Source organism: Engraulis encrasicolus, chromosome 16 (assembly GCF_034702125.1).
Source record: "Engraulis encrasicolus isolate BLACKSEA-1 chromosome 16, IST_EnEncr_1.0, whole genome shotgun sequence".
Taxonomy (NCBI): Eukaryota; Metazoa; Chordata; class Actinopteri; order Clupeiformes; family Engraulidae; genus Engraulis; species Engraulis encrasicolus.
This window is the reverse complement of record NC_085872.1, coordinates 53,137,972-53,160,471: the sequence shown is the minus strand read 5'-3', so window position 1 is coordinate 53,160,471 and position 22,500 is coordinate 53,137,972. Positions and strand designations below refer to the sequence as shown.

Here is a 22,500-nt window from a genome sequence, read left to right as displayed (position 1 = left end):
GTGTGTGTGTGTGTGTGTGTGTGTGTGTGTGTGTGTGTGTGTTTGTGTGTCACCTGGTATTTGTTGGTGGAGTTGAATGGGATCTCCACCACCTTGCGGTTGGCATGTGTGTGTGTGTGTGTGTGTGTGTGTGTGTGTGTGTGTGTGTGTGTGTGTGTGTGTGTGTGTGTGTGTGTGTGTGTGTGTGTGTGTGTGTGTGTGTGCGCGTTACCTGGTATTTGTTGGTGGAGTTGAATGGGATCTCCACCACTTTGCGGTTGGCGTCCCGCATGGCCCTCACGGAGCCGCATGACAGCTCGATGCACTTCAGCAAGGCAGACTCGGACGCGTCACCCGCCGTATCTCTCTGGAAAACAATAGGGGAAAGAAAGAAAGAAAGAAAGAAAGAAAGAAAGAAAGAAATATTTGAATTTGTAAAAACAAAAGAAATACGCCCTCCACGCTTCTAATTTGACAATCCGGTGCAAACAGAGCAGGACTAAATACAAACCCCAACTCCGATGAAGTTGGGACGTTTGGTAAACAGTGAATAAAATCAAAATGCTATCATTTTCAAAACATTCAATCTATTCATTAGATGGAGAATAGTGAAAAGACAACATATTAAGTGTTAAAACCGAGAAAAAATATTGTTTTGGGGGACATATGTACTCATTTCTAATTTGATAAATCCAACACGTCTCAAAAGAGTTGGGACGGGGACAATAAATGGCAGCAAATGTCGAGGAAGACTACAAACAAAACAAAAGACAACTCTTAACAGTTAAATACTTTAACCGATGAGATGATTTTATATAAAAAACAGTGTTAATTCCTATCTTGGACATGATTTCACCAGCTTAAATGGTGGGTGTATTCCTTGTCATGTTTTGCAATGTTTTCCTTTCTGTAGTGCTTACAGTGTGACAGGTCTTGACCAAAAACCCACCATTTTATCACCTGCTGGTCCTTATGATGGAGCCAAACTGTTAAAACATAGTAGAGAATGCAATTTGACCTTACTATGTGGCAGTAATCGAAGATCTCCCTTCAAAATATAATGCATGAGTGGCTTTTCATGCTGTTTAAAACCCATTCATACCATTCAGCACTGTATTTAACTCTACAGATGAGTGAGAACATCTTAACCAATGCACTACTGCAACCGCATGCCATCATGGAGGCTGACTTTTGAAGCTAGCACTAACACAAGTTGGATGGTCCATTTTCACTGTAGCACAGGATGTGCAATGCTCTATTATTGTCAAAAAGAATGGACTTCCACAACTTCTGCTGACTTCTGTAAGCAAAGGACAGTTTCCCATGTCTTCTGGGTCTATTTCAAGTGAGCTCAGGTGCTTAGGAGAATGTTACACCCCTGTATCATTTTCATGCATTAAGCATTCTTAATATGGTCAATTTTCAATAGCTCTAATTCCTGGAGTGCTAGAGTGAGACTACAGCCAATATATATTTCATGATGTCATGAACCTATACAATGATTTTATTAACAAAAATATGTCTTATATACACTCAATCGTGGTAAATCAAAGGGAATTCAAAAATGTATGTAATAACTATGGTAATTATTCCCTTTGCAACTTTAATTCTGAGTGACTCAGCCTCTCTGTGATGATCTTATACCTGGACACCTATATTGTCCGTCAGTACAATTCATTTTGAAATGTTCTTCTTTGTTGTTTTATCTTATTTGGATGTTTACTAAATTTCACTGATCCCCGTCCCAACTCTTTTGAGACGTGTTGGATTTATCAAATTAGAAATGAGAACATATGTCCCCCAAAACAATATTTTTTCTCGGTTTTAACACTTAATATGTTGTCTTTTCACTATTCTCCATCTAATGAATAGATTGAATGTTTTGAAAATGATAGCATTTTGATTTTATTCACTGTTTACCAAACGTCCCAACTTCATCGGAGTTGGGGTTTGTAATAAGTGCAGAGGGAAAATAATTTTTTTCAGTATTTTTTCAGTGTGGCACCAGATTATTTTCCCTTTGCAAATATTTGAATTTCTTTGCAGAATTTGAGGAAAGTTGAGGGAAACGGTGTACTGTAGCGTGATCGGACCAAAAATAGTACTCAAGAAACACACTAAGGCTGTCCTTCGAAGTGTATCAGCCTTCGTAATCACGCCCAGTGATTGGAAACTCTTTGGTGAACTCTGCGGAGTATCCAATCACTTGGCGTCGCTAATTAGGCTGACACACTTCCAAGGCTCATACACTTGACATTGGGAAACGCCCTAAGACTGTTTTCACACCTGGTCCCTTTCCGCCATTTAAGTAAACCCAGACCTGTGATTCAGCATTTTCTGTATGAATTCTCTAAAGTCCCCTCGGAAGTGAACCGTACTCTTTATTGAGGTGGTCTCCGTGAGGTGAACCGTACTCTTTATTGAGGTGGTCTCCGTGAGGTTCGCTTATGAGTCCTGACAAGTTCAGTTCAGCGCTAGTCTACCGATACTGTATGAGGCTTTGGGAGGGAGGTTTACTAATGTTCCACGCCACACTCTGCTAGTTGGCCTCGGTTACATGCAGTAAGTCAAGCTCATTTCAATAAAGCCAATTTGATTTCAAGTGGGCTGGATCACTAACGTAATTGCGAAATCTCGCTAAATTTCAGCTTCATATTGGAATAATTTTGCAAGTCATTTAGAGGTAGATGACAGCGGTTTGAAACCCTTTACAAGATGTGGCTATTGAATAACAAACATGTCCTCTTCAGGTCAGGTAGCCTAGTGTGTAGTCTTTTCTCCTATTGAAACCCATTATAAGAAGTGGCTATTAAACTTCAAAAATGGCCTCTTCAGATTGACTAGTTTGTAGTCTGCTCTCCCATTGAAACCCATTATAAGACGTGGCTATTGAACAACAAAAATAGAAACTCACTTTGAGGATGGGAATGCGGTCCTGGTCTGGTTTAAAGACGGCGCGGTTACACAGTCCAGCCACACGGGCCAAAGCAAACCAGGTCGGGGAAGACTTGTCAAATCCGGACCCTGTAGGGAAATGTAGTTTCCATCACAATCCATAGCATGCGTTTCTATAGCTCATAAAACTACAAATTTGCCTTCAGTGGCCATTTTGTGTTTTTTTGGAGTTCAGTTCGAGGAAGAATCCACACCCTTGTCGGCCATGTGGATCTGGTCTGTGTGTGTGTGTGTGTGTGTGTGTGTGTGTGTGTGTGTGTGTGTGTGTGTGTGTGTGTGTGTGTGTGTGTGTGTGTGTGTGTGTGTGTCTGTGTGTGTCTGTGTGTGTGTGTGTGTGTATTCACCAGACTGATCCTCGGTGGTGTCGGCCTCGTGGATCTGGTTATCGAACCACATGTGGGCCACAGTCATGCGGTTCTGGGTCAGAGTTCCCGTCTTGTCGGAGCAGATGGTGGAGGTGGAGCCCAGAGTCTCCACTGCCTCCAAGTTCTTCACCAGGCAGTTCTTCTTGGCCATGCGCTTAGCAGTCAGGGTCAGGCACACCTGCAGAGGGAGAAGAAGAAGAAGAGAGAGAGAGAGAGAGAGAGAGAGAGAGAGAGAGAGAGAGAGAGAGAGAGAGAGAGAGAGAGAGAGAGAGAGAGAGAGAGAGAGAGAGAGAGAGAGAGAGAGAACAGAAGTTAGGACCTGTTAGATAAAACAATACTAGATCCTTCATCCAGCAGTTCTTCCAAAGATGGCCAAATGGCCAAAATGGCCTCTTCAGGTAGCCCTGTGCGTAGTCCTTTCTCCCATTGAAACCCATTATAAGAGGCGGCTACTGAACTACAAAAAGGGCCTCTTTAGGTAGCCTAGTGTGTAGTCTGTCCTCCCACTGAAATCCATTATCAGACATAGCTACTGAACAAAAAATTACCTAATATGGGCGGCCCAGAATAATGTCATTTTTTTGTAGTCCTTCAGTCCGATGGGGTACCTAAGTCTCCGGGCAGCTCATGGGGCTGGGAAAGTGAAAGACTTTGACTGGGCTGCAATGGACTGATGAAACCTATTTTCCGATCCACTTTCCTCTTTAGATAACACATACAGTATGCTGTACCACCTCATGGGGAATTAATGATAACCAATGTTGTCGACTTTACTTGTCAAGCGATTTGTGAGTTGTGTGTGTGTGCAAAAATATGTAATTATTTGGACTAAACAACAAAAGTCGCATGTCTGATGTGCAGCCACTTCAGCCGTGGAGCAGCGGTAGAGCTGGCTGGGCACCTTCAGCCTCGTGGTTCACGTCAAATACCTGAGGCGCATGTTGTAGTCTCTTACCCAGTTTCACACAAAAACTAAAATAACCGTTCTTGCCTGCTGAAAATGAGCGGTCTTAAGACGCCAATCCAAACCTTTAAGATTCACTGCTATCATATGTGACATCCAGAGCACATGCCAAACGGAATCAGGATTTCGCTTGTCTCGCTCCATTCACTTCCATTCAAAATGTTGTGACTTACAGTCCCATGGATTAGAAGTAGAAGGGCGTGGCTTCGGTGCCCCATTGAAATCCATTATAAGACGTGACTATTGAACTACAAGAAAATGGCCTCTTATTCACCGTAACAGTCACCAGAAGGCCCTCAGGCACATTAGCCATGATGACGCCAATGCCTATTGTGCAGTCACTTCTCCCATTGAAATCCATTATAAGACGGGACTATTGAACTACAAGATATGGCCTCTTACTCAAACTCACCGTAACAGTAGCCAGAAGGCCCTCAGGCACGTTAGCAACGATGATGCCGATGAGGAAGATGACGGCCTCCAGCCACGTGTATCCCAGGATCAAGGCCAGGATGAAGAAGGAGACGCCCAGGAAGACGGCCACGCCCGTGATGATGTGGATGAAGTGTTCGATCTCGCGGTTGATGGGCGTCTGTCCGACCGAGAGGCCGCTAGCCAGAGTGGCGATACGGCCCATCACCGTGCGGTCACCGGTGTGGATGACGATGCCTTGAGCGTTGCCTAGAAACAAGGAAGAAGGAAAGAATGGTGTGAAACACGTGATGGCGGTATAGGTTGTGAAGAAAGAAAAAAAGAAAGAAAGAAAGAAAGAAAGAAAGAAAGAAAGAAAGAAAGAAAGTTTAGCAACAATGGTCAGCAACTAGCATGATGGTAACTATATGAAACAGAAGGAAGGGAAGGAAGGAAAACAAGGAAGGGATACAAATGGTTTCTTAAGTTGGCCTAGTGTGTAGTCTTCTCTCCCATTGAAACCCATTATAAGACGGGACTATTGAACTACAAAAAAGGTCTCTTAAGTTGGCCTAGTGTGTAGTCTTCTCTCCCATTGAAACCCATTATAAGACGGGACTATTGAACTACAAAAAAGGTCTCTTAAGTTGGCCTAGTGTGTAGTCTTCTCTCCCATTGAAACCCATTATAAGACGGGACTATTGAACTACAAAAAAGGTCTCTTAAGTTGGCCTAGGGTGTTGTCTTCTCTCCCATTGAAACCCATTATAATGCCCAATCCAAACTAGTAGTAGGCGATTGCTCTTATCCAACCTGAATATTTCTGCTCCCGTTCCTGACAGTTGAAGTGGGAGTTCTACAACCATGGCAACTGTCGTGGTTTAGCTGAGTTTAGCAAGGTGTTTTCATATGAGCCAAATGAGCCGTAATAACTATTACTTCTGCCATATGCTACATTTATGTTGACGCAATATCATGTAATAACACAAAGTTTATGCTGAGTCAAAATTGCTGTCTTTGGAACAGCTGCACAAAAGAGAAATGGATTTCTACTATTTATTTTTAAATAACGGCTCCATGGGCGCCGCCATTATCAGCCGACTTTGATTTGTTGAGGTGGGAGTAGTGTGAGTCCCCCCTAGTTCGCTAGTTGGATATCCCACTTCGACAGGCGTTCCAGAGCATTTTTCATAGTAGGAGTATGGAAAAGTGCTTCTACTAGGATGATGTGGGACTGGAATGCACCATGATGATTCTAGATTAGATGCCTTTATTGTCCCCAAGAGGGGACATTTGTTTTCACCACCATCAAACTAGTTTAGAGCCAAACATAAAGACAAAAAACAAAAGCACATACTCAATAGAGTACACAAGGACAACATCAAGACATCAAGTGCTATATGCAGTCATACACAAATACAGTCAATAGATCACATAGGCCTACTCTCAACATACACCCACACACATCCACTCAGACATGCATACGTCAACACAGATACTAACCATAGACAACTTAATCCCTTACTCACACAATAAACCAGCAATCACATAGTATATCCATACATTCATACATACACACACAGCCAGGGGGGACCATACTGAGCTATTGTGGAAGGTTGTTGTTCAGTGCTGTGATGGCAGATGGGATGAAGCTTTTGCTAAAGCGTTCTCGTCAGCACCTGAGTGTCCTGTACATCCGTCCGGATGGGAGAAGTGTGAAGTGTTGATGGAGAGGATGGGTGTGGTCTCTGATTATTGACTGTGCAAGACGTGTGACAGCTTTGAGGTTGAGATCAGTCAGGTTGTGTGTGGGGTGGCGAGTGATTTTGGATGCAGTGTGTATGATTTTAGTGAGTTTGTTCCTGCAGCTGGTGGGGAGCATGTTGTAAAAACAGGGTGAGCAGCACACTAGGATGGGTTGGATGATGCTGAAGTAGAGGTGGGAAAGGAGATGAGGGGCGACAGAGAGGGTGGAAAGTTTACGGATCACATAAAGTCTCTGTTGAGATCTTTTGTGGATGTTGGCGACATGTGCATCAAAAGTGAGTTTATTGTCTATGGTGAGTCCAAGGTATTTGAAATGTCTGACCTGTTCAACTCTCTGGTTGTGAATGGAGGTGAGGGGCGAGAAGGGGGGATAGTGTGCTGTGAAAGGCCATTTATTTTGTTTTTGTAACATTGAGTTCCAAAAAGTTATCTGTGCACCACTGAGTGAAATGAGTTATGGATTGTTGGTAGGCTGTGATTGAGTCGTCATTGTTGAGCAGGCATAGGACGGCAGTGTCGTCGGAGTACTTAAAGTATGTGGTGATGGGGGAGGGGCTGGTCGTTGGTGTATAAAGGTGTAGAGAAATGGCGTGTACAGACCAGGAGCGAATGGAGCGACGGAAGTCATTATTTCTCTATGGAGGGCACGCGACCAGCGCTACCAGCGAATTCGCCAGGGGCGAAGCTTCCTGAGCGACCAGCACGAATTTTAACGATTAAACAAAATCTAATCGTAGGCGAATTCGCTATGACGCGGTTCGGCAAAAAACAATTGGAATGTTCATATCAACGAATGTCCCAGCCTGTCAAGCCAGAGCCGTTATGTGATTAGCTGAATCAAACATGTCAATGCTGCGTCTGGAGCGAATACAGCGAATTCAAGGCAAAACTTCTTCTGCTACCCACGCTAGCAGGCAGCGTAGTTCGCTCTTGGTCTGGACACGGCAAAAGAGACTGCCCTGCGGAGCTCCTGTGTGGAGCTCCCGTGTTGGTGATGATGGAGGATGAAGTGACTGTGCCTATCCTGACGGCCTGACATGGAGCTAAAAATGGCCCAAAATGGGCACCAGCCGATAACCTCCTACGATATCCATGTGTAGTCTTTTCCCCCATTGAAACCTATAATAAAACATGGCTATTGAACTACAAAGTGGCCTCCTCTCACCCTCTACGCAGTTGGTGGAGAAGAAGGCGATGTTCCTGGTCTCCAGGAGACTGTCATTGGTGAAGTCGGGGGAGCGCGTCTGGGGCTCCGACTCTCCTGTCAGGGACGAGTTGTCAACCTGAAACACGCACGCACGCAAACACACAGACACACACACACGCACACACACAGAGAACAATACAGGTGAATCTCTTGCATCTTCATTATAAAACATGGCTATTATTGGACTACAAAAATGGCCTCTTCATGTAGCCTTTAATGTGTAGTCTTTTCTCCAATTGAAACCCATGTCAAAACACGACTATTGAACTACAACAATGGGCGAGCACCTTGCAGCCAGAAGCGGAGACGATCCTCAGGTCGGCAGGTATGCGGTCTCCTCCTTTGATCTCCACCAGGTCTCCTTGCACCACGTGCTCAGCGTTGATCGTCATTTTCTCACCCTCGCGGATCACCAGGGCTTGCTGAGAACAATCAAGGTCAATGGAAACTTACATTGTTTTGCCCTTAGCAAGATGCCGGACTGCAAGGTACGTCAAATTACATTGTTTTGCCCTTGGCAAGATATCCAACTGCAAGGTACGTCAAATTACATTGTTTTGCCCTTAGCAAGATGGCCGCCTGGTATGTATATACTGGTAGGCCTATATAACATATATTTGCTGCAAATCAATCAATTAATTTTTGTTTTATTTACAAATGAGGAGTTGATTATAGTCTATAGACTTTTTTTTATATTGTTGTTATAAAGACGTCGCTATTGACCTACAAAAATGGCCACTTGAGTTAAACATTTGTCATCTTTTTCTCCCATTGAAACCCACAGCAGGACATGGCTAATGAACTACAAAAATGGCCTCTTGAGTTAGACATTTGTAGTCTTGTCTCCCTTTGAAACCCACAATAGGACGTGGCTAATGAACTACAAAAATGGCCGACCTGGGGCACCATGTTCTTGAAGGAGTCCATGATGCGCGAGCTCTTGGCCTCCTGGTAGTAGGAGAAGCAGCCGGTGACGATGACGACCGTGGCCAAGACCACGCCCAGGTAGAGCTGTAGAGAGGGGGATAGAGAAGAGAGGGAGAGAGAGAGAGAGAGAGGTAGAGAGAGAGAGAGAGAGAGATACATATATTACACCACGCCCAGGTAGAGCTGTAGAGAGGGATAGAGAAGAGAGAGAGGGAGAGAGAGAGAGAGGTAGAGAGAGAGAGAGAGAGAGAGAGGTAGAGAGAGAGAGAGAGAGAGGTAGAGAGAGAGAGAGAGAGAGAGAGATAGAGAGAGAGAGATAGAGAGAGAGATAGAGAGAGAGAGAGAGAGAGAGAGAGAGAGAGAGAGAGAGAGAGAGAGAGAGAGAGAGAGAGAGAGAGAGAGAGAGAGAGAGAGATACATATATTACACCACGCCCAGGTAGAGCTGTAGAGAGGGATAGAGAAGAGAGGGAGAGAGAGAGAGAGAGAGAGAGATATTTCACCACGCCATAGTAGAGCTGTAGAGAGGGATAGAGAGAGAGAGAGAGAGAGAGAGAGAGAGAGAGAGAGAGAGAGAGAGAGAGAGAGAGAGAGAGAGAGACAGGGAGAGAGAGAGATACATATATTACACCACACCATAGTAGAGCTGGAGAGAGGGCTAGAGAAGAGAGAGAGAGAGATAGAGAGAGGGAGGTAGAGCTGGAGAGGGGGATTGAGATTTAACACATCATTTATTGTAACACCCCCCCCCCCCCACAACCACACACACGCACACACACACACAAACTTCATCATATGAACACACCCACATTATTACCAAAGAAGCGCAGCTTCTGGCTAGAGAGAGAGAAAGAAGAGATGACAACAGTGCCCCACACCACAGCCAGACAGAGCTGGAGAGAGGGGGATGAGAGGATGAGAGGAGGAGAGAGGGGGATGAGAGGATGAGAGGAGGAGAGAGGGGGATGAGAGGATGAGAGGAGGAGAGAGGGGGATGAGGGGATGAGAGGAAGAGAGAGGGAGAGAAACAGATAGTAGTTATCTTGGATTTTTTCAAGGCCAATGCCCTTTTTTTGAAAGAGTGCATCTAATGATCATTTGTGCCAAACTTCTGTGATTGTGTACCACAGTGAACCACATTTGGTCTCCAATTCTACTGTTTGAGGGAATGAGGACCGAGTCCGTTCATGGAACTATTGCCACGCTCTGAATTACAGTATACACATGCTGTTCTCTACTCAAGTTGTCATTGGCCGGTTCTGCTCTCTGCTCACGTTGTCATTGGCCGGTTCTGCTCTCTACTCACGCTGTCATTGGCCGGTTCTGCTCTCTAGTCAAGTTGTCATTGGCCGGTTCTGCTCTCCACTCTACTCACGTTGTGATTGGCCGGTTCTGTTCTCTACTCACGTTGTCATTGGCCGGTTCTATTCTCTACTCACATTGTGATTGGACGGTTCTGCTCTCTACTCACGTTGTCATTGGCCGGTTCTATTCTCTACTCACATTGTGATTGGACGGTTCTGCTCTCTACTCACGTTGTCTGGCCGGTTCTATTCTCTACTCACTTTGTCAGTGGCCTGTTCTGCTCCCTACTCAAGTTGTCATTGGCCGGTTCTGTTCTCTACTCTACTCACGTTGTCATTGGCCGGTTCTGTTCTCTACTCTACTCACGTTGTCATTGGCCGGTTCTGTTCTCTACTCTACTCACGTTGTCATTGGTCGGTTCTGCTCTCTACTCTACTCACGTTGTGATTGGCCGGTTCTGCTCTCCACTCTACTCACGTTGTGATTGGCCGGTTCTGCTCTCTACTCACGTTGTCATTGGCCGGTTCGTCCTCGGTGGCCACCTGGATGCTGTATGCGAAGAAGCAGAGGATGGCTCCGATCCAGAGCAGGATGGAGAAGCCCCCGAACAGCTGCTTGCAGAACTTGACCCACTCGGGGGTGGTGGGGGGCGGGGTCAGCGAGTTGGGGCCGTCACGCGCCAACACCTCCATGGCACGCTTGTTGGTCAGGCCCTACAAGGGGGACACAACAGAAGTATTATTAAGCATGAACTTATTAGTAATAAACATGTTACGTAAGCTTTTCTTGATTATTTGTTAACTACCATTAAGCAAGTATGTCCTCTGTACACTTGTAAGCAATAATTAATAATTAATAAACAATTATTAAGCACTAATCAATCAATAATAAACAAGTTTGTCCTGCTAGCTTGAGGGTCAGACGCGGGGGGAATATAACAAGTATTAAGTATTAATTAATCAATAACAAACAAGTATTATTCATTAATTAATCATTGCTAAAGCATCAATAATAAAATATTAAGTAAGCTTTTCTTGATCATCTGTTCAGTAATTGTCTTGATCATCATTAAGTAATTATGCTCGCTTGTGGGTGAGACCCGGGTAGATAGATACTGTCAGGAGGGAGGGGGGGGGGGGTTGCAAATGGGGGGGCATTAGTCTATTTAATTGTTCAAAATTAACGGGGGCTTTGGCAGGCTTATGATGAGGTCAAGGTGGCGTGTGTGAAGTGTGTGAATCACTACCTAAGTACGTAAGTACCTGACAACAGGCCAAACAGGGTCAAACTCGGCTGTGCCTAGTAGACTACCTGTAAGTCTCACTCTCACTGAACTCTCACTAGCCATGTTGGCAGGTAACTTATTCTTTGGTAAGACAGGTCACCATTAATCGTATTATGTCCCCCTTATATCAGTTGGTTATACTCAAGTTCCAGAAATATTCTTTCTATCTAAAATATTTATTGTCCATAGTATTCATCTTCATTTAGCAGGTCATCTTCAAAGCTTAGACATATAAAGTGAAAGAAAAAGTGAAAGCCCATTGGGAAACTCCAACTCCCATTGTCATTGTGACACAGCACTCCACAGCACACAAGTGAACACTGCACACAACGAAATTGCATTTATGCCTCACCCGTGCAAGGGGGCAGCCCTCAGTGGCGCCCCATGGGGAGCAGTGCGGTGGGACGGTACCATGCTTAGGGTACCTCAGTCATGGAGGAGGATGGGGGAGAGCACTGGTTGATTACTCCCCCCACCAACCTGGCGGGTCGGGAGTCGAACCGGCAACCTCTGGGATGCAAGTCTGACGCCCTAACCGCTCACCCATGACTGCTAATGGTAGGCTATAAAAATATATATTGTAGAAAGACTTCATGGCTATAGTGACTCCGGGAAACTCCTGGAACCAGCGAGCATGAAGGTTAATGTCAAGCCCTGAAATAAATGTCAAAGGTGTAAACTTCCCCAGTTCAAAGATCTGCTTAGTTTCTACTGCAGGTGCTGGTAAAGGCAGAAGTGTTCAATACTTCATTTTGGGGGGTGCTGTGGCGCAGCGCACTAAGCCCCCCACATTTGGGCTTGCATGCCCACGGGGACCCCGGTTGGAGTCCGGCCGGGGCCATTTCCCGATCCCACCCCGTCTCTCTGTCCCACTCGCTTCCTGTCACCATCTCAGACTATCCTATCAAATAAAGGCATAAAAAAGCCGCTAAAAAAGAAGAAATCATTTTACCGTACTCTTATTTGACTTTTTTTGCCCGTTTCTTAAGAGCGAACAACGTGTTTCGTCTCTGTGCATCACCAGGCTCGCTCAGGCAAGTTAATGTCAAGCCCTGAAATAAATATCATAATATATGTAAGGTTTAACATTCACCCGTTCAATGTCGACTCCATAGCGCTCGCATAGCTCAGCTGCGGAGATCTTGTGGTCATCCTGTAAAAACACACACAGACACGCGCAAATAAGAAATATTGTCACAGTACTGTAAATACAAGTACAGTATAAACACTCTTTATTTCTCTCTCTCTCTCTCTCTCTCCTCGTATTTCACACACATAAAAAAAACATACACACACATACATACATATACACTCAAGCACTACAATGGGTCACCAACATCAAAGTGAATGAATGATAAATAAAAGTCTTGCCAAATGTGATATCATGCAATGTGAAGTGTGTGTGTGTGTGTGTGTGTGTGTGTGTGTGTGTGTGTGTGTGTGTGTGTGTGTGTGTGTGTGTGTGTGTGTGTGTGTGTGTGTGTGTGTGTGTGTGTGTGTGTGTGTGTGTGTGTGTGTGTGTGTGGAGATCAAATACTGTGAAAGAGCTCCACCTGCTGGTGGTTAAGTGTGTTGAGCCGGTCGGATCCAACAGTGTTTGTGTGCTGGCCTGCTAACAGCCAGTGGTGTAGTGGGGATTTTTAAAGTGGGGGTACGCTATTACGCTATCAAACAATTACGCAACTTATCATGTCAAGCCCCCCAACTGTCCTTAATCTACCGTCATTGCTCGTCATCTGTTTGGTCAATCACCTGAAATACTGCTATGTGCTCATTCCTTTTTGTATTAAAAATAATAATAATAATAATAAAATCTCACTGATTTTGGCTGGGCCTGGGACAAAGTCATGTGAAAGGCCCCCCTCCACCCCCCACCGCACCCAATACATACCATGTAATGAGAACCCAGTTATGGGCCCCCTTCTTTCTATTCCCTTGACCCCTTGTGTGTGTGTGTGTGTGTGTGTGTGTGTGTGTGTGTGTGTGTGTGTGTGTGTGTGTGTGTGTGTGTGTGTGTGTGTGTGTGTGTCTGTGTCTGTGTCTGTGTCTGTGTCTGTGTCTGTGTGTGTGCGTGTGTGTGTGCACGTGTGCGTGCGTGCGTGCGTGCGTGCGTGCGTGCGTGCGTGCGTGCGTGCGTGCGTGTGTGTTAACTACTCACTATGTCAACTTCCTTCTTCAGCTCTTCCAGATCCTTCTCCTTCTTCTTCTTCTTACTCTGCTTGGTCTTGGCACCAGGCTCCTGACCCAACTGCATCGTGGGAAACGTAGTTTTAAAACACATTGAAATGCATTGTAAGACTTGCTGATTGAACCGCGAAAATGGCAGCCCAGCTGTATTTTTTAAAACACATTGAAATACATTGCAAGACTTGCTGATTTAGAACATGTGATAAGAAAGGCAACACTTGTTTTTGAAGGATAAACAACATCTACTATCTACTCATTTGACCATAGACGAAAAACAGGCACATTCCCAAACATTCAGAACGTTTTTAAAGTTCAACATTGACTTTTTTTTTAATGTTTAAATGTGCATTCCTAACTCAAACATATACAGTAAGCTTGGTAATAGCAGATAAACATTGGAAGACAAAAGAGCTTGAACTTGAACTTGACTTCCACTCCCTCTTCATGACCACTGGAGTATGAAGGTCTACATAGTGCAGTGCATGACAATAGTTACAGTTGGGACACTTGGTCAATTCTGTGTATAAAAACATAAATATTGTGATTTTCATAAACCTTCAGACAGCGTGTACACTGAGAGACATATTGTTTTGAGGTGATGGTAGCCACTAAATGCAGGTCGTATAACCAGTAGCAGGCTGTAACAGTCATTGAAAGGTTAATTACCATAGTACTACACTACTATGACAGTACACAGGGCCTTTAGTAACACATTACTACCATAGTACTACACCACTATGACAGTACACAGGGCCTTTAGTAATACATTACTACCATAGTACTACACTACTATGACAGTACACAGGGCCTTTAGTAATACATTACTACCATAGTACTACACTACTATGACAGTACACAGGGCCTTTAGTAATACATTACTACCATAGTACTACACCACTATGACATAAGACGGGGCCTTTAGTAATACATTACTACCATAGTACTACACCACTATGACAGTACACAGGGCCTTTAGTAATACATTACTACCATAGTACTACACCACTATGACAGTACACAGGGCCTTTAGTAATACATTACTACCATAGTACTACACCACTATGACATAACACAGGGCCTTTAGTAATACATTACTACCATAGTACTACACCACTATGACAGTACACAGGGCCTTTAGTAATACATTACTACCATAGTACTACACCACTATGACAGTGCACAGGGCCTTTAGTAATACATTACTACCATAGTACTACACCACTATGACAGTACACAGGGCCTTTAGTAATACATTACTACCATAGTACTACACCACTATGACAGTACACAGGGCCTTAAGTAATACATTACTACCATAGTACTACACCACTATGACAGTACACAGGGCCTTTAGTAATACATTACTACCATAGTACTACACCACTATGACAGTACACAGGGACTTAAGTAATACATTACTACCATAGTACTACACTACTATGACAGTACACAGGGCCTTTAGTAATACATTACTACCATAGTACTACACCACTATGACAGTACACAGGGCCTTTAGTAATACATTACTACCACAGTACTACACTACTATGACAGTACACAGGGCCTTTAGTAATACATTACTACCATAGTACTACACTACTATGACAGTACACAGGGCCTTTAGTAATACATTACTACCATAGTACTACACCACTATGACAGTACACAGGGCCTTTAGTAATACATTACTACCATAGTACTACACCACTATGACAGCACACAGGGCCTTTAGTAATACATTACTACCACAGTACTACACTACTATGACAGTACACAGGGCCTTTAGTAATACATTACTACCATAGTACTACACTACTATGACAGTACACAGGGCCTTTAGTAATACATTACTACCATAGTACTACACGCTAAGACAGTACACAGGGCCTTTAGTAATACATTACTACCATAGTAATACACCACTATGGCAGGGCCTTTAGTAATACATTACTATCTCTCTCTCCCTCTCTCTCTCTCTCTCTCTCTCTCTCTCTCTCTCTCTCTCTCTCTCTATCTCTCTCTATCTCTCTATCTCTCTCTCTCTCTCTCTCTCTCTCTCTCTCTATCTATCTATCTATCTATCTATCTATCTATCTATCTATCTCAGCTCCAGGCCCACATGTGAAAATATTCTAACACCCGCTGAGGTGTGTGTGTGTGTGTGTGTGTGTGTGTGTGTGTGTGTGAGATAGAGAGAGAGACAGGGAGAGGAAGAGGGGGAGAGAGAGAGAGAGAGAGAGAGAGAGAGAGAGGGGAGAGAGAGGGAGAGAGGGAGAGGGGAGAGAGAGAGAGAGAGAGAGAGAGAGAGGGAGAGAGAGGGAGAGAGGGAGAGAGAGAGGGAGAGAGAGAGAGAGAGGGTCAGAGCAGAGGGAGAGGGAGAGAGAGAGAGGTAGAGAGAGGGAGAGGGAGAGGGGAGAGGGACAGAGGGGGGGAGGAGGTCATCATGGAAAACCATCTGTTCCTGCCAGTCTAGCTGTATGTGTGTGTGTGTGTGTGTGTGTGTGTGTGTGTGTGTGTGTGTGTGTGTGTGTGTGTGTGTGTGTGTGTGTGTGTGTGTGTGTGTGTGTGTGTGTGCATGCGCGTGTGTATGTGTGTGCCTGTCAGTCTTAGACCCCATGAGAAAAATACTATGTGTGTGTGTGTGTGTGTGTGTGTGTGTGTGTGTGTGTGTGTGTGTGTGTGTGTGTGTGTGTGTGTGTGTGTGTGTGTTTCTCACCGTAGGCTAACAGTGTAGCTGCATGCTTGATCATTCAATTCATTTTCCAATGACGTCCAATGCTAATCTAAGATAACCGCTATAAAAACCTATTCAATTCATTGACCTATGGTACGATATGCTAACAGTATGCAGCAAAATCCCATTCAATCCTATGACCTATGGTAAGCTAAGATAGCATGCTACATAGCCCCATTCAATCCTATGACCTATGGTAAGCTAAGCTAATAGCATGCTACATAGCCCCATTCAATCCTATGACCTATGCTAAGCTAACAGCATGCTACATAGCCCCATTCAATTCATGACCTACGGAACTCTACGGAAACCTACAGGGACCAGAATTCAATCATCTTCTACTGTGTTTTCTACTGAAGTGTTTAAGCACTTAAGCAAGCGTCTGTGTGTGTGTGTGTGTGTGTGTGTGTGTGTGTGTGTGTGTGTGTGTGTGTGTGTGTGTGTGTGTGTGTGTGTGTGTGTGTGTGTGTGTGTGTAATGAAAGACAATGCAATTGTTCAAATCTGAGGTGTGTGTGTGTGTGTTTATGCATGTGAGACAAAAAGCCTTCACACACAACACAAACACACACAGAATTACTTATACTTAAAAATATAAATAAATCTGTTTTTAAAAGTTTTAAAACACGCATGGAAGCCTGTTCTTACATTCATTTTTTAAATGAACCGTATCACATTTTAACATAAATTACATATTGATGTGACATCTTTCTGTGTAGACACAGATTTTTACAAAAGACATTTTTGCGATTACTTATATAATGTACAATTTAGCTACCGTTTCAAAATAGTGGACTTGTACCATGTTAATAAACTGTCACTGTTACATATACAGCAACACATGGTTATCCCACCGTACGAGTATCAGAAATTTAAAGCAGTATTATACAATTCCTTTTTTGTAAAAAAATACAAATAAATATAAATAAATATATAAATATAAATGTAAATATAAATATATAACGTAATTGTGAAATATAGACGTACCCCAAGTCCCATATTGGTGTGTGTCTCTTTCAAACCTCAAGAGGAAAATGACTTGGAGCACGAGGGTGTGTGTGTGTGTGTGTGTGTGTGTGTGTGTGTGTGTGTGTGTGTGTGTGTGTGTGTGTGTGTGTGTGTGTGTGTGTGTGTGTGTGTGTGTGTGTGTGTGTATGTGTGTGAATCTTTTTTCCAGAACCACTGCTGTCACACACACACACACACACACACACACACACACACACACACACACACACACACACACACACACACACACACACACACACACACACACACACACACACACACACACACACACACACACACACACACACACACACACACACACACACGTGTCGGTGTCGGGATGGGAGTGGGGGGGAGACAACTGTTAACTTATTTCTGGGGTGTGTACCCAACACACACACACACACACACACACACACACACACACACACACACACACACACACACACACACACACACACACACACACACACACACACGGCCTCCACAGTAACCCGACACCACACACACACACACACACACACACACACACACACACACACACACACACACACACACACACACACACACACACACACACACACACACACACACACACACACACACACACACACACCTCGACAGCCTAACTGTGTTCAGGCATACACACATACAGACACACTCTTGACAAGCACACACACACCCCGAAATCCTGACATACATCCACACACATCCACACACACACACACACACACACACACACACACACACACACACACACACACACACACACACACACACACACACACACACACACACAGGAGCCCTCTGTGTTCTAGCACCTGCTCTCTCTCTCACACACACACACACACGCTCTCTCTCTCTCACACACACACACACGCTCTCTCTCTCTCTCTCTCTCTCTCACACACACACACACACACAGTCATTGGGTATCTATAGACTCAAATCCTTCCGTGAGAGAGAGAGAGAGAGAGAGAGAGAGAGAGAGATAGATAGATAGATAGAGAGAGAGAGAGAGAGAGAGAGAGAGAGAGAGAGAGAGAGAGAGAGAGAGAGAGAGAGACGGACAGAGAGAGAGAGAGTAAAGGTCTGGAATATTAAGTCTGAAGTTCAAGAGTTGCTCTTTAAATAACTGTCTCCAAAATAAGGTTTGAGAATGTTCAGCAGAAGCTACCGTTAGCCAGGTGAAAGGTGAAAGGTGAAAGGTGAACGATCATTATTGGAATTGTGTTTCTCAACGGGGGCCCCACAGCCCTTGGTGGGGCAGCGTAGAGAGCAGGGGGGCAGGATTTGGCTAGTTAGCTTCGCCGATTAGCAAGGCACTTCCGCGTTCGCCATTTTCACAAATTCTCATTTCCGACCCCACTTGTGATTGGTGGTTGCGCGAGTTTAGTGTTGGGCACACATACCTATATAGGTCTGTGGTTGGGCACCTCCATGCATCCAATGACCGTCTTTATTATCTTTCTGGTCAAACGTAAGTCAGTCAGTAACGTGGCACGTAATTGGCGGAGTAAACTGGTGGTGGAAACGACATCTTTGAAGCTGAAAAAATCGTTCAATTTTGTCTGAATTCACAAGCCTAGCATTTCCCATTAAACTGAGTGGAGGCGGGACTTATTCACTCTCTCCAGTTCCTATACTACCTCCATGGTTATAATACTTACTCCTATTAGACTACCATGACTACCCCTATTAGACTACCATGACTACCATGACTACCATGACTACCCCTATTAGACTACCATGACTACCCCTATTAGACTACCATGACTACTCCTATTAGACTACCATGACTACCCCTATTAGACTACCATGACTACCATGACTACCCCTATTAGACTACCATGACTACCATGACTACCCCTATTAGACTAGCATGACTTCATTCGGCGTGGATTATGATGAGGTCAGGGGGGCGTTGGTATACTTATGATGAGGTCAGGGGGGCGTTGGTATACTTATGATGAGGTCAGGAGGGGCGTTGGTATACTTGTGATGAGGTCAGGGGGCGTAGGAGTACTTATGATGAGGTCAGGGGGCGTTGGCATGCTTATGATGAGGTCAAGTTGGCGTTGGCAGGCTTATGATGAGGTCAGGGGGGCGTATGTATACTTATGATGAGGTCAGGGTGAAGTTGGCATACTTATGATGAGGTCAAGGGGGCGCATGTATATTTATGATGGGGTCCAGGGGGCGTATGCATAGTTATGATAAGGGAAAAGGGGCGTTGGAATGCTTATGATGAGGTCAAGGGGGCGTTGGCATGCTTATGATGAGGTCAAGGGGGCATTTCTTCAGTAAAGGTTGAGAAACACTGCGGAAGAGTGTTTTTTTTTGTTTTTTGTTTTTCTACTAGTTTATTTCCAGAATTTATATTAATAGCCTACATGATAAATGCAACTGAAGAGGGAGGGGCACGTGTCTTCCTAGTGTCGTCTGTTACAAGGGGTACATTCCAATATGCACACTCCCCTCCTCCACTCGTGCTTGTGACCTCGCCCCGCCTCCTGGCCCCTCCTCCATGGAGAAAACAATAAAGTTTCCCAGCTGTCAGCCTATCCACAACAACTTTTGGGAGACTGTTTTTCATTCACCATCCCAATTGCAAATGAGAAAATGACATTAGAATTGTGATTTTGCAAAATATTGAACTAATTTTCTGTCGTCAGTGACATCATCATGAGGTCACAAGCAGGCAAGTGGGCAAGGGAGGATGGAAGTCTGCAGATTGGAATCCACTCCGGGCATGCTGTCGCTATCGCTACAAGAGTTGTAGTTTAGCTATCGCTACAGGCAGTGGTTAGTGGTTGGCCAGTTCATGACAAAAACTTCACTGGGTCACAGAAGGCGCATTCAGGCCGACGTGTTCACACATCAGATCTTAGCGTTCGCAAACTGGAAAGCAAAACTGGAACCGCAAAATACTTATTTTTTCTCTGCGAACTGTGACGACAACAAGGCCGTCATCCGGGTAACACGGTCGCGTACGGAAAAAGTTGAGAGCCCGTTATGAGTTCAGAGCCCGGTTCGCTGATGAGCACTTCAGTGCTGAATGTACCAGCTCCGTTCTGCTCGGCCTGAAAACCACCAAAGAGCGCTAAAATCTTGTGATGAAAAAATATCGCTGTTAAAACAGAGTTCGTTAATATCGCAATAATTTTGACAGAAATAATTAATTAATTTATTTTTTTACATTTTTGTACAATAGTATTATCTTTTATTAAATATATAAAATTAAAATTAAAAAAATTAAATTATCATTTTCCCTCCCCTCACAATCCCACTACAGTCTAATCAAACTGTAAAGCACTTTGTCTTGTCTGTGAAAATGTCTGTAAAAATAAACTCCACTTCAGTCAAATACAACTCAGGGCTTGCCGTTTGTTCATTCCACCACCAGATGGAGCCATTTGTCATATTTGTGATGAAGCTCCCCACACTGCACTCACAGAGAGAGACAGAGAGAGAGAGAGAGAGAGAGAGAGAGAGAGAGAGAGAGAGAGAGAGAGAGAGAGAGAGAGAGAGAGATTTGGTAAGTCACACAATATTTCTACCCATCATGCAACATTTCCAGCCCAGAATGCATTGCTGTCCATCAGTGCATGCAGTATTCACAGAATGTCAAATTTGAAATATTAATGGACGTGTACACACATACACGCATACGCCACACAAACAAACAAACACACAGACTCACACACATTCGTCATAATTTCACTTTATGAACTTTTTTTTTCACTTTTCCAGAATAATTTAACAATCAATCGGATAGCATTTCTCATCATTCATGAAACACACATCATCAACATCATCATCATCATCATCATCATCATCAACATCCTCTTTTCACATTTTATAATCTCCATAACAGTAGCAATAATAATAATAATAATAACAATAATATTGTTAAGAATATTAACAATAATAACAATACATTGAAAAAATGTAAGTCATATATATGTTTTTTTCCCAAATGAAAACATCCCAGCCTAGAAGACGCTCTGTGCAGTTGGTCTAGTTCTGCACCATTCCGTCCTTATTCACAAGGCTGCTATCTGGGGTTTCTGGGTTACGTAGTCGGCCACCATCATAGTCACCCACGACTTGTTTAAAAAAAAAATCTAACCAAGGCCACTCCGATTCATTCTCTTGGTTTTCACTTGGAAAAAAATACAAATTCACACTTTTACAGTGTAGCATTGATTATTAATATCATTAAAATATCCTGCTATTACTTATAGAATCTTCCATATCCACAATCGTCAATAACAACATAAACATGAAAACGTTAACAGAGAATGTAAAAATCAATAAATAATATTGATTGATTGATCAACGACAACAACAGTGACTAAACACAATCAATAATCATCTATGGAAATGAATGCTTACAGTGCTGATAAAAAGTCTACACATGACTGTTCAAATTACAGCTTTCTTTCATGTAAGCAAAAAAAAAAAAAAGACAGAGAGATTAATGGCCTCACATCGTCTTCCACAGGTTATACAAACTGTAACCTTTACAATGCATTTGAAAAGAAAATACAGAACTTTAAAGGGACAAAATAGAAAATAAAAAAAAAACTTAAAATGTGCGCACCCTTTAATGAATATATAGGTGTAGCACCTTTGGTAACTATGTCTTTTGGGTAGTTTACCAATCTACGTCTTTGTGTGGCAATATTTATTTCTGTAAAAGCGATCCAAATCTGACAGATTGCAAGTGCATCTCCTCTGCACAGTTTGACTGGATTCAGGTAATTTAATTCATATATTTACTAAGTTTTTTATTTTCTACTTTTTTCCTCTTTGTAAAGCTTCTCATTAGTTTTTTAATTGCATTCAAATGCTTTGTTACAGTTTATTGTAAAGGAGGAAACAGTGGTCTTTCTGTCATTTTTTTTTACATTCCAAAAACCTGAAATGTGACCAGACTTTTTATAGCCACTGTGCCTCAATGCAACATGACAAAAATGTTGACACAAAATCATCAATTAAAATGAAACTAATAAATCAATAAATATGACACTCACATCATCACGTGTAGATCAATAACCTCCATGGTGTTCATCCATAAATATTCTGATCGAAATAACAAACCACACAGCAAAAAAAAGAAATGACATTTCCGAAAATGAAAGTTCATTTTTCCAAACTCAATGAAAAAACATCTTCTCAATCGTAATTGAAGAAATAATCACCCAAGAAGCCTTTTTAGACTTCTTTTAAAGTCTAAACTGTTTAATTATTTTGTTCAAAAGCACTAGTAATTTGGTGATATTTTAAAGGTGCACCATGTAATATTTTTAGTGGTTTGTTTCCAGAATTCATGCTGCCCATTCAAAAATGTTACCTTTTTCATGAATACTTACCACCACCGCTACATTTTAAGTATTCATTAT

General features: G+C 43.3%; 2 protein-coding genes across 2 annotated transcripts in view; both read right to left on the bottom strand.

The window, feature by feature from the left end:
- Positions 1 to 17,172, bottom strand: part of atp1a2a (ATPase Na+/K+ transporting subunit alpha 2a) — a 42,266-nt gene extending 25,094 nt beyond the window's left edge. Inside the window, exons 1-11 of the mRNA XM_063219811.1 lie at positions 17,072 to 17,172; positions 13,323 to 13,412; positions 12,258 to 12,317; positions 10,389 to 10,592; positions 8,546 to 8,659; positions 7,936 to 8,070; positions 7,607 to 7,724; positions 4,676 to 4,944; positions 3,279 to 3,477; positions 2,894 to 3,003; positions 212 to 346 (exon numbers count right to left, since the gene is read on the bottom strand). Of these exons, the coding sequence (XP_063075881.1) occupies positions 212 to 346; positions 2,894 to 3,003; positions 3,279 to 3,477; positions 4,676 to 4,944; positions 7,607 to 7,724; positions 7,936 to 8,070; positions 8,546 to 8,659; positions 10,389 to 10,592; positions 12,258 to 12,317; positions 13,323 to 13,412; positions 17,072 to 17,083 (1,446 nt within the window). The 5' untranslated portion in view covers positions 17,084 to 17,172. The remainder of the gene's footprint in view (positions 1 to 211; positions 347 to 2,893; positions 3,004 to 3,278; positions 3,478 to 4,675; positions 4,945 to 7,606; positions 7,725 to 7,935; positions 8,071 to 8,545; positions 8,660 to 10,388; positions 10,593 to 12,257; positions 12,318 to 13,322; positions 13,413 to 17,071) is intronic.
- Positions 1 to 22,500, bottom strand: part of sdhc (succinate dehydrogenase complex, subunit C, integral membrane protein) — a 119,138-nt gene that overhangs the window by 48,240 nt on the left and 48,398 nt on the right. The window lies entirely within an intron of this gene.